The 14977-nt window shown below is 39.5% G+C and overlaps 1 protein-coding gene across 4 annotated transcripts in view; it reads left to right on the top strand.

Annotated features, from left to right (window-relative positions):
• The window catches only part of ERAP1 (endoplasmic reticulum aminopeptidase 1), a 47537-nt gene that overhangs the window by 14117 nt on the left and 18443 nt on the right, over positions 1 to 14977 (top strand). For all 4 annotated transcript variants that reach the window (XM_047876752.1, XM_047876761.1, XM_047876781.1 and 1 more), the window contains exons 5-11: positions 4707 to 4827; positions 5572 to 5726; positions 6074 to 6187; positions 7505 to 7636; positions 12033 to 12164; positions 12317 to 12388; positions 14173 to 14327. In XM_047876752.1, the coding sequence (XP_047732708.1) occupies positions 4707 to 4827; positions 5572 to 5726; positions 6074 to 6187; positions 7505 to 7636; positions 12033 to 12164; positions 12317 to 12388; positions 14173 to 14327 (881 nt within the window). The remainder of the gene's footprint in view (positions 1 to 4706; positions 4828 to 5571; positions 5727 to 6073; positions 6188 to 7504; positions 7637 to 12032; positions 12165 to 12316; positions 12389 to 14172; positions 14328 to 14977) is intronic.

Here is a 14977-nt window from a genome sequence, read left to right as displayed (position 1 = left end):
CCCTGAGTAAGGGTCCTTGCTTCGTTTTTATTAGGATCAGAAGGCTTACAAGTGTGATGGCTGTGCACAAAGAGACAGTGAAACTGTGAACATTAACTCATGTGTTGGTGAGAAAAGGTGATCTTGAAGATATGCAGTGTTAGGGGTTTGGGTCAATACAAAGCAAAGTCCTGGCATTGGGCAGATGGTTGTTTATGGCAGGCATGAGGCCCAAGTTATGTTAATATGTTGATTTACATAAATTTCACCATGGCTAACAGTATGAGTGAAGAAAGGCCTAGCTTCCAAAGATTAACAAGCCAGGGTCCTTTTAATTTCCCTTTATGTGCAGAAATTATAGGGCCAGACAAGCCTCTGTCCTTCCAAAAAATGTTCTGTCTACTAGATTGGTCAAAGGATATGGTCTTATTTGAATATTTTGTTTCAAGATGTCCTCTAGGACCCCTGTCAATAATGGTCCAATTGCCCCAGTGAAGATTATGCTCAGTCTCTCCATAACAGGTTGTCCAAGGAATATTATTCCAGGGGTGGTCTGAATACTTGAGACTAGAGCAAGCTAGAACATTAGGAGTGTGAGATATGTTTGTTTTTTGAGGTATATCAAAGCTTGTGGCTGAGAAAAAGGTAAAATTGGCCTTTTAGAGATTTTGGTCTGTACACGTAAAAGCCAGTTGATTCTTACTTTGAGACAAGCAGATTGCTAAGTTTGGTAACACACATAGGAGGTGCTGGGATAAGCCACCATTGAGGTCTTGGCATATAAAGCCAATGCTCTTGTTCAGTTTGGAAGGGCAGGTTAAGATTGGCTCCTCCCATGAATTCAGTGTCATCATTGCTACCAGGAATATCCAGGTCTAGGAGTGTTAAGCTGTCAAATATAGGTGGGTTAAGGAGATGAGCCCAATATGAATATTGAGCTTGGCCTGGACAAATGAGGACAAGGAGAAGAATCAGGGTTACCTGTATCGAATTCCTGTCAATGATGGAGATCATGGCCATCAGATGCGAGTCAGGGGTATATGCAATACCATTGTGTTGTAAGAGGATGCCGGCCTGGTTAGACAGGAGATTAAGGCTTCCCCATGTTATGTTGTGTTTGTGGAGTGGCTTCAGGATGAGGAGTCAATAAAGAGGCTTCTTCCATCTTGAAAAAGGGGGGCTGGTGGCTGCTCATTAAGAGTCATTCTCTGGAAGTACTGGTTCATTGGAAGATATCCAGGGGTCTCCATGGTATGGCTTCACCAACCAACAGAGAGGGGATCCATAGAGGTCCAGAATCTGAAAGAACACAAACATATCCTCCTCAACCCCAGGTGAGAAGTTTAGTGGGCCCAGTCCATGTGGGCCCCCTTTCAGGGGTTTGGTATAGCACCATAGGATGAGAGGGTTTATCTGATTTTGAAGAATGTCACTCAGCTGCTGTTAGTCTTTGAGGATTAAGATTTAAAAAGTTAAGAGTAATCATAGCATGATCAAGAAGGAGCTGAGGTTGTAATGTAGATAGCCATGGGTATCTCTCCCTTTTTTGTTTTTTTAACACGTTTTTGAGCATACTATGTGCTCCTTTTACAATTTCTTGGCCTTGTGGATTATAAGGAATGGGTAATTCCAACCAAGGCTTAAGTAAAACAACTTAAAAAGGGCATGCTGTCCTGTCATTTTACCCTTTTTGTTAAAATTTTATTTATTACCTTTAACAAAAATGTATGCTCATTTTTTATATCTTTCTTACATATCTATTACTTATCTCTTACTTTTTTATATATGGAGTTACTTTCCTTATTTCCATTAGCCTTAATTATATTTAGCAGAATTTTAACTCTTAGAAACCTTAGTCTCCATTGAAAACAAAGTAGTAACCAATTGTAAACCATCTGTTACATCAGACATTTTTTAGGTGTCAGACTTACTTATGGATCCATTAAGCATAAAGCATGCTTTTTAATAGATTTAAATGTCCTCAGTTTTTTTGTCATAGAAACCAGAAGCACAAACCTACGGTTAGTAAGCAATGCTTTACCATTCCATTTGATTTGGAAGAGGCCTAAATGTTCAATAGATTTAATTTATTATTTAAGCAAAATGTTAAAGTTTCAGGTTACCAAAGACCCTGAAAGCTATTTTAACAATTACCCATGAAAACTATGAGACAAAGTTAACCATTACTTTAAGTCATCCTTTGGCTGACAAATTGGAAAAGAGATAACATGAACTTATTTGACCTTCAGTGAACCTTAGTAGAATAAAGTTTTATTATTTAATTTTGATAATTTAAAAGACATGCCTGTCTTAATTACATTTTATCTGTGTCCTCTTAAAAGTTTACCATTGTCAATTTTTTCCTGTGGAACCAGTGAGGAATTCTGAAGTGGGTGGCCCTAGTCTAAGGGGGTATTTTTTGCTCTTAGGAGGAAGAGTTGATGCTGCCTGAGGCATTGAAGAGCCAGATATGCAGGTTGTATCCCAGTTGGTGCAGGACCCTGAGGAGTGGGAAGGGAAGGCCTAAAGGGTGAGGTGCCCACAGTTGGCCTGAAGGCAGATAAAGGCATAGAGGGCAGAGAAAGAGTTCTCATGGTCCTAAAGCCTGTTAGCTCAGATAGATGAGCAGATACAGATTTTTGTATTGTTTTGTTTTCCACTTGTGGAATTAGGCAGTCTTGTGTCAGGCCAGAGAAGACAGATAGGTTCCCCAAGTGAAAAGGAGTTTTGGCAGCTGCTTGGGAATATTCCTTAAAACCTCCATCCTGAGGTAGACTAACCAGAGACAGTTGGCTCTAATTATCGTAGTCATTGACCAAGGAAATGAATGAGGGAGAAACCCCCACGTGTAGTTAGAGTAGCCAGAGTATATTGGGAGTAACAGTGAGAGAGAGAGAGTCCCCTTTAAAAGAGACGGCCTTTGTAAAATAAGTCATACTATTTTAGTGCATTGTTTTGCTGACAATTATTGGAAGCTGAGCTTGTTGCCTTAGTTGGGAACATTGTCCTGTACTGGACAGTTGTTCAAAAGACGGTGGAATAGCAGCGTCAAAGTTTTGCATAGCACGAGTTACACAAGCGTCATGAAATTCTTGGGCATAGACAGCATACTGGGCTGGAGTCAAAATGATTTTTATAAGAGAGCCCCAGTCCTAGGCACACATGGAATAGTGCCACAAATAGTTTCTAAAATGCAGATTGTAAAAGGGCTGTGGAGCCATACAGCTGAACTGATTTCTGCAATTCCTTTACTATTTGAAAGAGCAGGCCTTCACGGACGTATTGCCCGTTTTGCCCGACAACGGGAAACACCTGGAATTCACCGGCCTTCTGGGCTTCTTAATGCACTTTTGCATTGGGGTGAGGACTTTATCAGAACCAGTCGGTGAGGTTTCTTGAGGCTCGATATCGTCCCACCCTTTGGAGAGAGGGTGTGTATCTTCTGGCTGTAAAGGCAGTGAAGGCACAGGCTGACTATAAAAAAGCCTAGGGTTTTCCTCTTTTTTGGGTAATTCTATATCTTTATATGCATCGTCTGAACTCAATGGGAGAAGGGCAGTATGGACAATGGACCAAGTAAGGATTACCTCAGGGGAGGACATTAGCCACCTCGGAATGCTGAGATTTTAATGTTTTCCCTACTCGCTCCCAAATATCAAGATCATAAGTTCCTTGTGATCTGATATCTGAGGCAGTGTTGCTGGGTAATCATAATTCAAGGAGTGCTTTCTGAGTGAAGATAGTGCCAGCCACCTTTCCCAACGATTGTAAAATATGAATGTACTCTTTCTGCTCTGGGGATAGGGAGTCTCCCATAATAAATCTCTCCAAAGTTCCGCGGCAGCAAATCCTAATATAGTTTCGCTTTTCTCTTAGTTCATCAGGAAGAGATTGTAATCTGGTGTGTTTTTCTTGGAGCTCTTTAGTCGGTCCATGGCATCCCGCAGTCCTTGAGTTGCACCACCTTCTGGCCATGTCAGGCCTGGGTCACCATCTGTTGTAGACTTAGGGTCTGGAGTTCTCTCTTCTCCAGCAAGAAATCGGGACGCAGGATTAAAATGTGAGAGAGGCTAACGTTTGGGAGGAGACAAGAGCCCTGAGTAAGGGTCCTTGCTGTGTTTTTATTAGAATCAGAAGGCTTAAAAGCGTGATGGATGTGCACAAAGAGACAGTGAAACCATGAACATTAACTCACAGGTGTGAGGAAAAGGGGGTTTTGCAGATATGCAGTGTTAGGGGTTTTGGTCAACACAAAGCAAAGTCCTGGTGCTGGGCAGCTGGTTGTTTATGGCAGGCATGAGGAGCATTGTCTGTTTATCCTAGCTTGCATAGGGGACAAGAGAGTGAGAGCATGCTACCTCAGGGACATCAAGGTACCTTTCTTTGCTAATAAGCTCCCCTCTGGGCAACTTTGGCCTGTTGCGGTTGGGCAGCAGCCCTATATACCTGTTACCTAGGGCTGGGCAACAGCCCTATTTACCTGTTTACCTATTCTGGACCTTCCCTCCCATGAAAGCAGCTTTCTGATTCTGTACTACATTGGGGCGCTTCGGCCCTGAATATCTAATCTTGGTTACCAAATCTTGGGTGCTTTCATCCTGTGGCTTCCTATTTCTTTATGCCTTGTTACAAGGCATGGGTACAAGCTCAGAGAATTCCTAAGTTTATTCCCCACATGGAGAGAAGCCACTATGGCATTTGAGTAACTAACTGTGCTTTCTCTTCAGGTTTCCATATATGCTGTGCCTGACAAGATACATCAGGCAGATTATGCACTGGATGCTGCAGTGACTCTTCTAGAGTTTTATGAGGATTATTTCAGCATTCCATATCCCTTACCCAAACAAGGTAGAAATTTTGCAAGATTATTTCAAGTTGTGGCATTTAATGTCCTCAGCTATGTATTATATCCCCGTAATTGGCATTCCCATGGTATCTCAGCAGCCCTTCAAGTCTAGACCTCTGGCAGAAGAAGGTTGCTCCTTCTCACCCCTAATCTATACAGTGAATTTCTAATAATAGCAGGAGAAGATCTTGATAAGATTTCTGAGGCACATGTCATGGTGATAATTTTACCTTCTGACCTTAAAGATAAACTCAGTTGTATTAGTGGGCAGACAGCAAAGGGCAGAAGCTGCATCTTTTTCATTATTTGCACATATTTGGTAGAAATAGAGAGGGTGCTCAATAAATTTTTCTTAATGAACACATTTACACAGTGTAAGGAAAATCTGCAGTTTCCTTCTTAAATGGGCTTTTAAAACTATTATTTGTTTGAGATTTTAGGTGTATGGGAGTCGAGGGCATCCAAAGTCAAGTGTATAATTGAGGAAATTATTATTAAGAGTATCCAATCCCTGAATTCCTTGTCAGAAAGTTGGAAGAGGAGTCAGAAGGCCCAAGGCCCCAATCTGACTTTGTCATGCAATAGCAGAGCAACCCTGAATCACTGAGCAGAGCAACCCTGAATCTTTTTCTAGGTTGTGATAAATTCTTTTCTTTTGATCCCTACACCCATCCATTCTGAAAGTTAGTGTGTTTGGGCAATGTCTAGCTTAGGGACTGTTAATACATTTTTGTGTCCTTTCCAAGATCTTGCTGCTATTCCTGACTTTGAGAGTGGCGCTATGGAAAACTGGGGACTGACCACATACAGAGAATCTGTTCTATTGTTTGATTCTGAAAAGTCTTCTGCATCAAATAAGCTTGGCATTACTTTGACTGTGTCCCATGAACTCGCCCACCAGGTACACAAGATAAATGATACTTTTAAAAATTGTGGTGAAACTACATCTATTTTGCTTTTATGGGACTTGAAAGACTATTCATATTGATACATGAAGTGTATCGATTCATCTTTACTTTGTCTTTTTTTCGATAGGAAAAATGATTTCTTTTAAAGCATAAGGTCCCATGTTTTAAAATGAATGTCGAAAGGTTTTTCTTCTTATTTTGATAAAAAATTCTGTAAATGTTACTTATATGCTGACATTGCACATATGAAATCTTTCCTTCTAAATGCCTTATGTCTGTAACTGTGTAGATAATCCAGTCTCTGTAGAAATGTATGAATAATCTAGTACTTTCCTTTTAGTGGTTTGGGAATCTCGTGACTATGGAATGGTGGAATGATCTTTGGCTAAATGAGGGATTTGCGAAGTTTATGGAGTTTGTGTCTGTCACTGTGACTCATCCAGAACTGAAAGTTGTAAGAAGTATTTACTTATTTTTAACAAGTTGATACTGCTGTTTTGTTCAGTGTTGCTGGTCTTTGATTATAGAATTCATGGAAATATTAATAACTCCCTGATAGCTTAGATAAGAATCTGGTTTCTAAAATGCTAGTGAACTTGAAAGGTAACACAAATGCTTATTTCCTAACTGGATTGCTTATTTCCAAATATGTGATTGTTAGGAAATTATGTTAAATCTTATCCTCCCTTATTATAAAAAAGCTAGAAGTAATGACAGCCTGTCTGTTGCATATCATTTCCTCAACCATTAGGTTCCTCTCTGAAAGATTATGTACAGATTGCTTTTATTTCAATAGCATCCTGCTTGTCAAATCAAATACGATTCTACTTGTTTTAGGTAACTGCACACTTGTTTACTTATGAGCCTATACTTGGGAGTCCCAAACTTAATGCTTTGGAACCTTTACATGTTTATTTTAAAAATCAGGTGTTTAACTTGTGAAAATCGCATTTAGTAAAGCTAAAAAAGAAACTTACTTTAAAAACAAACAAAATCCCCCAACCAATCCTTTACCCCACTATAATTTTGACCTAGGCATATATTAACTTCTCATTTTCATCTTCCTGTACACATAATTTATAGTTGTAATGTCTATATAACTATTGTACTACAATGGATCATAAATATTTTCCCATTTCCACATATGCCTTAATAATAAAAATGATGATGTGTGTATGTTATTCTGTTGAGTAATATGCCCTAAGAAATTAGATTATATTTGGAATTTGTCCTCCATTTTTTTTTTGACTACATAGTTTTAAATTTAAATTTCTATGGGGCGCCTGGGTGGCTTAGTCGGTTGAGCGTCCAGCTTCAGCTCAGGTCATGATCTCACGGTCTGTGAGTTTGAGCCCCGTGTCAGGCTTTGTGCTGACAGCTCAGAGCCTGGAGCCTGCTTCGGATTCTGTGTCTCCCTCTCTCTCTGCCTCTCCCCTGCTCATGCTCTGTGTCTCTCTCTGTCAAAAATAAATAAACATTAACAAAAATTTTAATTTCTTTGCCTTAAAATAAGATGATTGGAGATGTTGGAATCACTACACAGTTTGTTGTTTTGGCACTGTTTGACTATAGGAATGATAGTACTATTTTTAAGTTAAGAGAAAATTGTCTTCTAAAGTGATAGGCATTTAAGATGAACAAAATCTAAAATGTTCACCTAAAATTGTTTCTAGGATGCTCTTTAGAAAACTGCAATTCTATCTAGCCCAGATAAAACATTTGTTCTTTCATATTTTTTATCTAAAAATAAATCAAGTCTTTGTCTCAATAGGAAGATTATTTCTTTGGCAAGTGTTTTGATGTGATGGAGGTAGACGCATTAAATTCTTCACACCCTGTGTCGACAGCTGTAGAGAATCCTGCTCAGATTCGGGAAATGTTTGATGAAGTTTCTTATGAAAAGGTAAAAATGGATTATAAGGGTACATTTTAGACATCAAACTTATAAAGACTTTGGTGGAGAGATGACAGAGGGTTGTGGGGTGGCTTTCCATAAGGAACAACCCAGATGGAATGCCTTTTATGCTGTCCCATGCTGGCAGGGGCTTAACTTTAAGTAAAACTTAAATTTGACCCTTTAAGGCTTAACTTGAAGTTTGGTTTGTAATCCTAAAGATTATATTATAGTCAGTTTGTCATTTACTCTGTCATAAAGTAAAAATCCATGGTCTACAATAACTTTGTCTTTTATTTATCATTCAACAAATAGGCCTTGATTGAGCATAACTGTTGTACCAGGCAAAAATCCGTGCCCCATGTAGCTTGCCTTTCACTGCCTTCAAAAATGGTTTATATTGTTGAACTGCAAAATACTGTCCTATACAGTGTGTTTAATACAGAATTGGAAATGGTTGCTAACATCTAGTGGGAAATTTTACATAAAAATCTTGATATCTGGCTTCTCTGGACAAGAAAAAAAAAAAAAAGGATTCTTATGACACTGGTTACATGGAACCTGGGTAATTTCCCTTGGCAATGCAACCTGGAGATAAAGTCATAGTTCCTTCTTCATGAGATCAAGGATGCTTTTCCAATTCTCTTTCCATTCCCAACTGTTTCCTTGTTTTTAACGGGCAGAGAAGGTCATTATCATTGTACTAGGCTGTTTTATTTGTAGTAAACAGAACGGTATTTCTTCAATGTTTCCATAAGTAGTTCAGGGGAGATAAAAACAACACACAAGTACATAACTTGGTGGAACAAATTAGAAAACCCAAAAACAAACCCACACATACGGTTATTTTTTTTTTTAATCTGTGAAAAAAGAGCCAAGAATATACAATGGGAAAAGGAGAGTCTCTTCAATTAATGGCTGTCCCACGGTTGTGGGACTGAGCCCTGTGTCTAGCTCTATGCTGGATGTGGTGTCTGCTTAAGATTCTATTTCTCTGCCTCCTCTCCTGCTCCTGCACTCTCTGCCTCTAAAAGAAACACACACACACACACACACACACACACACATTATATATTTATAATAGAACTACACGCGTAGGGCAGCTCCATTGCTCTTTGTGCAGAATTAATAAATAGAACTACCGTGTGATTCAGCAATTCTGAGTGTTTAAAGAAAACAAAAACATGAATTCAAAGATAATACACACCTTCATACTCATTATAGCATTATTTACAATAATGAAGATAAGGAAGCAACCTAGGTGTCCATCAATGAATGAATGGATGAAAAATGTGATATGTATATACAACAGAATATTATTCACCCACAAGAAAGAATGACATTTTACCCTTTGGACAGTGTGGATGGACCTTGAGAGCATTATGCTAAGTGAAATAAGTCAAAGACAAATACCATATGATTTTGCTTATATGTGGTATTCTTAAAAAACAAAAAACTTCGCCTTTCACAGAACAGATTGGTGGTTGTCAGTGGGTGAAGGGGGTTAAAAGGGTACATATTTTTAGTTAGAAAACCTTTAAGTCACTGGGATGTAATTTACAGCATGTACTATATAGTTAATAATACTGTATTGCATATTGGGAAGTTGCTAAGAGTACATCTTAAAAGTCCACATCAAAAGAAAAATTGTAACTCTATGTGGTAACAGATGTTAACGAGACTTATTGTAGTAGTCACTTCACAGTATATACAAATATTTAATCACTACACACCTGAAACTGTTACGTGTAAATTATACCTCCATAAAAACTTCAAATATTTGTGTTTTTTAAAAGTTTATTTAGTTATTTTGAGAGAATGAGCAAGTGTGAGTGGGGAAGGGGCAGAGAAAGAGGGAGAGAGATAATCCCAAGCAGGCTCTGTACTGATAGCCCCAACATGGGGCTCGAACTCAACAACTGTAAGATCATGATCTGAGCAGAAACCAAGAGTCAGCAGCTTATTAACTGATCCACCCAGGCACCCCATCAATAAAAACTTTAAAAAGTATCCATTCTTTTGGCAGAGATATGCACTCCATGTCGATGTTCAGGGATCCTGACTTTGCCTGTTATCCCCACCGTCCCCTAGAGCCACAGAAAAAGGGACAGTCTATGTCTTGAGAAGATATAAGAAATTCTCTCAGAAAAGGAGGTTTTGTACTTCTTAAAAGGTGATTTCTTTCTAGGAAGAAAAGGAAGTAGGAAGGGCTTTCAGGGTCAATGGAATCATTATTGCTTAGAAAAAAGATTTAAGAGAAGATAGTATATACAGGAAGTGAATAGAGGGATCTGAGGGGAGAAGAAGGATGTTCTTGGGAATTAGAAAGTTACATTGAAAAAAAAGGTGGAAGAAGACCAAAGCAGGAGATATCACAATCCCAGACTTTAGCCTCTACTACAAAGCTGTCATCATCAAGACAGCATGGTATTGGCACAAAAACAGACACAGAGACCAATGGAATAGAATAGAAACCCCAGAACTAGACCCACAAACGTATGGCCAACTAATCTTTGACAAAGCAGGAAAGAACATCCAATGGAAAAAGACAGTCTCTTTAACAAATGGTGCTGGGAGAACTGGACAGCAGCATGCAGAAGGTTGAAACTAGACCACTTTCTCACACGATTCACAAAAATAAACTCAAAATGGATAAAGGACCTGAATGTGAGACAGGAAACCATCAAAACCCTAGAGGAGAAAGCAGGAAAAGACCTCTCTGACCTCAGCCGTAGCAATCTTACTCGACACATCCCCAAAGGCAAGGGAATTAAAAGCAAAAATGAATTACTGGGACCTTATGAAGATAAAAAGCTTCTGCACAGCAAAGGAAACAACCAACAAAACTAAAAGGCAACCAACGGAATGGGAAAAGATATTTGCAAATGACATATTGGACAAAGGGCTAGTATCCAAAATCTATAAAGAGCTCACCAAACTCCACACCCGAAAAACCAATAACCCAGTGAAGAAATGGGCAGAAAACATGAATAGACACTTCTCTAAAGAAGACATCCGGATGGCCAACAGGCACATGAAAAGATGCTCAACGTCGCTCCTCATCAGGGAAATACAAATCAAAACCACACTCAGATATCACCTCACGCCAGTCAGAGTGGCCAAAATGAACAAATCAGGAGACTATAGATGCTGGCGAGGATGTGGAGAAACGGGAACCCTCTTGCACTGTTGGTGGGAATGCAAATTGGTGCAGCCACTCTGGAAAACAGTGTGGAGGTTCCTCAGAAAATTAAAAATAGACCTACCCGATGACCCAGCAATAGCACTCCTAGGAATTTACCCAAGGGATACAGGAGTACTGAGGCATAGGGGCACTTGTACCCCAATGTTTATAGCAGCACTCTCAACAATAGCCAAATTGTGGAAAGAGCCTAAATATCCATCAACTGATGAATGGATAAAGAAATTGTGGTTTATATACACACTGGAGTACTACATGGCAATGAGAAAGAATGAAATATGGCCCTTTGTAGCAACGTGGATGGAACTGGAGAGTGTGATGCTAAGTGAAATAAGCCATACAGAGAAAGACAGATACCATATGTTTTCACTCATACGTGGATTCTGAGAAACTTTACAGAAACCCATGGGGGAGGGGAAGGGAAAAAAAAAAAAAGAGGTTAGAGTGGGAGAGAGAGCCAAAGCATAAGAGACTCTTAAAAACTGAGAACAAACTGAGGGTTGATGGGGGGTGGGAGGGAGGGGAGGGTGGGTGATGGGTATTGAGGAGGGCACCTTTTGGGATGAGCACTGGGTGTTGTATGGAAACCAATTTGACAATAAATTTCATATATTGGAAAAAAAAAAAGAAAAAAAAAAGTGGAGGGGAAGAAACAACCTAAACAGAAATTTTTTTTTTTTTACCCTTGAACGAATTCCCTCATTTATGTCCCTTATCCATTAGAGGCATTTGAGTTTGTGATCTACAATCCACATGAATGGGGGTGGAGGGGAAAAGAGCTCTTAACCCAGGAACACAGGGTATGTAGGAATTCTCTTTTCTCATTGTTACTCTTGCCTTCTATGCTCCAGCTGTCTGTGCTCCCCTCCTTTCCTTAACCGGTACCTCTGTTTCTACCTCTTGGACCTTCTGCCCCCACTGCTGCACTAGAGTGGCAGTGGGGAAGGCAGGTGGTGGTCCAGGGTTCAGTGTTGATGCTGCACCGTTTGCTGACCTGTGAGTAATGGGAATGGGCCATGATGTTAGTTTGTCCTGTGGGAGACTTGGCTGCTTAGTGGACTGAGAAAGAACAAAAACAGTCCTGTTCAATTCCCTCCCTAGACAGGTTTAGGTTTAACTTACTTTCTTTAAAAAAATTTTTTTTAAAGTGTGATGGTGGGTTAGATGATTAAACTATAACCATGCTTGACATTGTCTTTTCAGGGAGCTTGTATTCTGAATATGCTAAGGGATTATCTCAGTGCTGATGCATTTAAAAGTGGTATTGTACAGTATCTCCAGAAGTATAGCTATAAAAACACAAAAAATGAGGACCTGTGGAATAGTATGGCAAGTGTGAGTATGGTTTTATTTATCTCTATTTTCGGAATCCACAGGCTTATTATCATGTTTTGTTTTGTTTTTCCTATGCCATATTAATCCATCTGAGCAGAATCGTGAGTGTTTTCTACAGAACTGAGAATAATGTGTTTATTTTTGGTTTTTAGATTTGTCCTGCCGATGACACACAAAGAATGGATGGCTTTTGCTCCAGGGGTGCACATTCATCCTCATCCTCAGTAAGTTGTTAGATCTCTACATGCTACCCGTAAGCACATATTTTGAGTCCCCATTCTTTGAAGGAAACCTCTGTGCCAAACTCTTTGAGGCCCTTCATTCTGTCATTCTTCTCTACAAAAGATTGTGTTTAAACTATACCAGCCCGACAGTCTTTTATAATTTCTTTTGAGAACTATCTACCCAAGGGAGTTGAATAGCATTCTTGGGTAACACATATCACTGGTACTGATTTGTTGAGCTTCATTCTCTGTAAAGCAGTGAATGTATGGCATGTTTCTATGGTAGACGGGGTCTGTATCAGTCAGGCTATATGGATCATTTCCATAGGTCTTCATTTGTGAAACAACAAATAAGGGCAGTGAACATTCTGGAGAGCTTACTATGTGTCAGGCAAGTGCTAATAAGCACTTAGGTACATTACCTCCTTTACTTTGCAGAATAAGACCATGAGTGGGGTACTTTTACTTCTATTTTAACAGATTGGGAGTATGGAATCCAAAAGCCTATGCTTAGTAAATTACAGAGTGGGGATCTGAATTTAGATTTAATTCATGTGTTTAACTGTTAAGCTGTAAAGAATTCATAATATTTGAGTCACAAAACAATGTGAGTCTGTTTATCTGGACTTGTGGAATATTTTCCTAGGTGGTGGAGGTTAAATCCACAGATTCAACTAAATTTTATTCACCATATTTTAATTTTTTGGCTTTTGGTTTTTAGAGATCGCTTTATTCAGTAATTTCTAGATTGTTATGTAGCATGTTTTGTCTTTTTTTTACTAGCTCTTAAATATCTTTAGAAGCTTTTTTATTTTTTTTATTTTTGAGTGTTATCTTTCTTTTTTTTAATATAATTTATTGTCACATTGGCTTACATACAACACCCAGTGCTCATCCCAACAAGTGCCCTTCTCATTGCCCATCACCCACTTTCCCCTCTCCCCAACCCCCCCCATCCACCCTCAGTTTGTTCTCTGTATTTAAGAGTCTGTTGTGGTTTGCCTCCCTGCCTCTCTGTTTGTAACTATTTTTTCCCCTTCCCTTCCCCTATGGTCTTCTGTTAAGTTTCTCAAGTTCCACATGAGTGAAAGCAGATGATATCTGTCCTTCTTTGGCTGACTTATTTCACTCAGCATAATACCTTCCATTTCCATCCATGTTGCTGCAAATGGCATGATTTCATTTTTTCTCATTGCTAAGTACTATTCCATTGTATATATAAACCACATATTTATTCATTCATCAATTGATGGGCATTTAGGCTCTTTCCAGAAGCTTTTTTAGTATCAAAAATGTATTCTCCTTTGAGTTTATGACTGTTGAGTGTGGACTATCTTGATGTTACCACTTAGGAAGTACAGGCTGTTGACTGATGATTTCCGCCCCCTCCCGCCCCACCTTGCTTCTCTGGGAGCCGGTAATGATATATAGGTGTTGAATGGCCATTTTGTCTCCCTTCTCTGCCTTCATTCCCATGCCTGCTTTGTGCGGTGTGCCAAGCCCAAGGTATGCCTGGTAGAACCAGATACATGCTCTCAAGACATGACCTACACATGTAGATAGAGGAAGAGAATGAAAAGAAGTAATCAGTGCTCTAGTGGGAATGCTATGGCAGAAGACAGTGTGGGGAAGGGAGGAGGACAGGGTCTGATGAGCCAAGGAAGGGATGAGGAAAAGCCTCACAGAGGTTGTCAACAGGAAGTAACCCTGTGAGCGCAAGCTTGGGTTCTCTATTAGAGTTGGGCGAGTGGTCACATGTTGGTTTTTTTCTGTGTATAAATCAGCACTGGCGTCAGGAAGGCCTTGATGTGAAAACCATGATGAACACGTGGACGCTGCAAAAAGGCTTTCCCCTGATAACCATCACGATGAGAGGGAGGAATGTACACATGAAGCAAGAGCACTACAGGAAAGGACCTGATGACGCCTCAGAAACTGGGTAACATTCATAGAGAAAAGCTCATTTTGTTGCCTAGGTACCACCTGCCTTGTACGATGAAATCTTGTTTTTCAGAGTGCTCTTAATAGATGCTGAAATATTTCAATGAAAGCTATGTATCCTATAAAGGTGATTACACAACACTGTCTTCCCAAAAGGATAACAGTGGCTTTAAACCTTGGTTCATCTCACTAAAGCTGATTATATGTAATTATTTTGACATTCTCACATTGTGTAGTTTGATAGGATGGTAATTTCCAGTTACTGACTTGAAGCGACCACTGCTAAATTACAATAGTGCCTGGCATTTGGGTTTTCACTGAGGGCATAAACATTTAGGTGACTTCTGGAGATTATGAGAGAGACAGATCTCTTGGAAGTCCAAGTTAGATCCTGGGACCTGTTCTTCAGCTTTAACACTTCAGAGAGACATCAGTGGAAAGGAGATGTGGCAACTTGATTGACTTGATAGGCCGTATGTAAAAAAATTTATTTTGAAATAATTTCACACTTAGAGAAGTTGCAAGAAGAACACAAAGATTCTTTACCCAGGATAACATGTATGTTAACTCTTAACCACATTTGCTTTATCATTCTTGTTCTCCTCCTCCCTCCCCTTTTCTCCTCTGTGTCTTTACAGTTATAACCCA

Source organism: Prionailurus viverrinus, chromosome A1, assembly GCF_022837055.1.
Source record: "Prionailurus viverrinus isolate Anna chromosome A1, UM_Priviv_1.0, whole genome shotgun sequence".
Lineage (NCBI taxonomy): Eukaryota > Metazoa > Chordata > Mammalia > Carnivora > Felidae > Prionailurus > Prionailurus viverrinus.
This window is presented reverse-complemented; position numbering and strand designations above follow the sequence as displayed.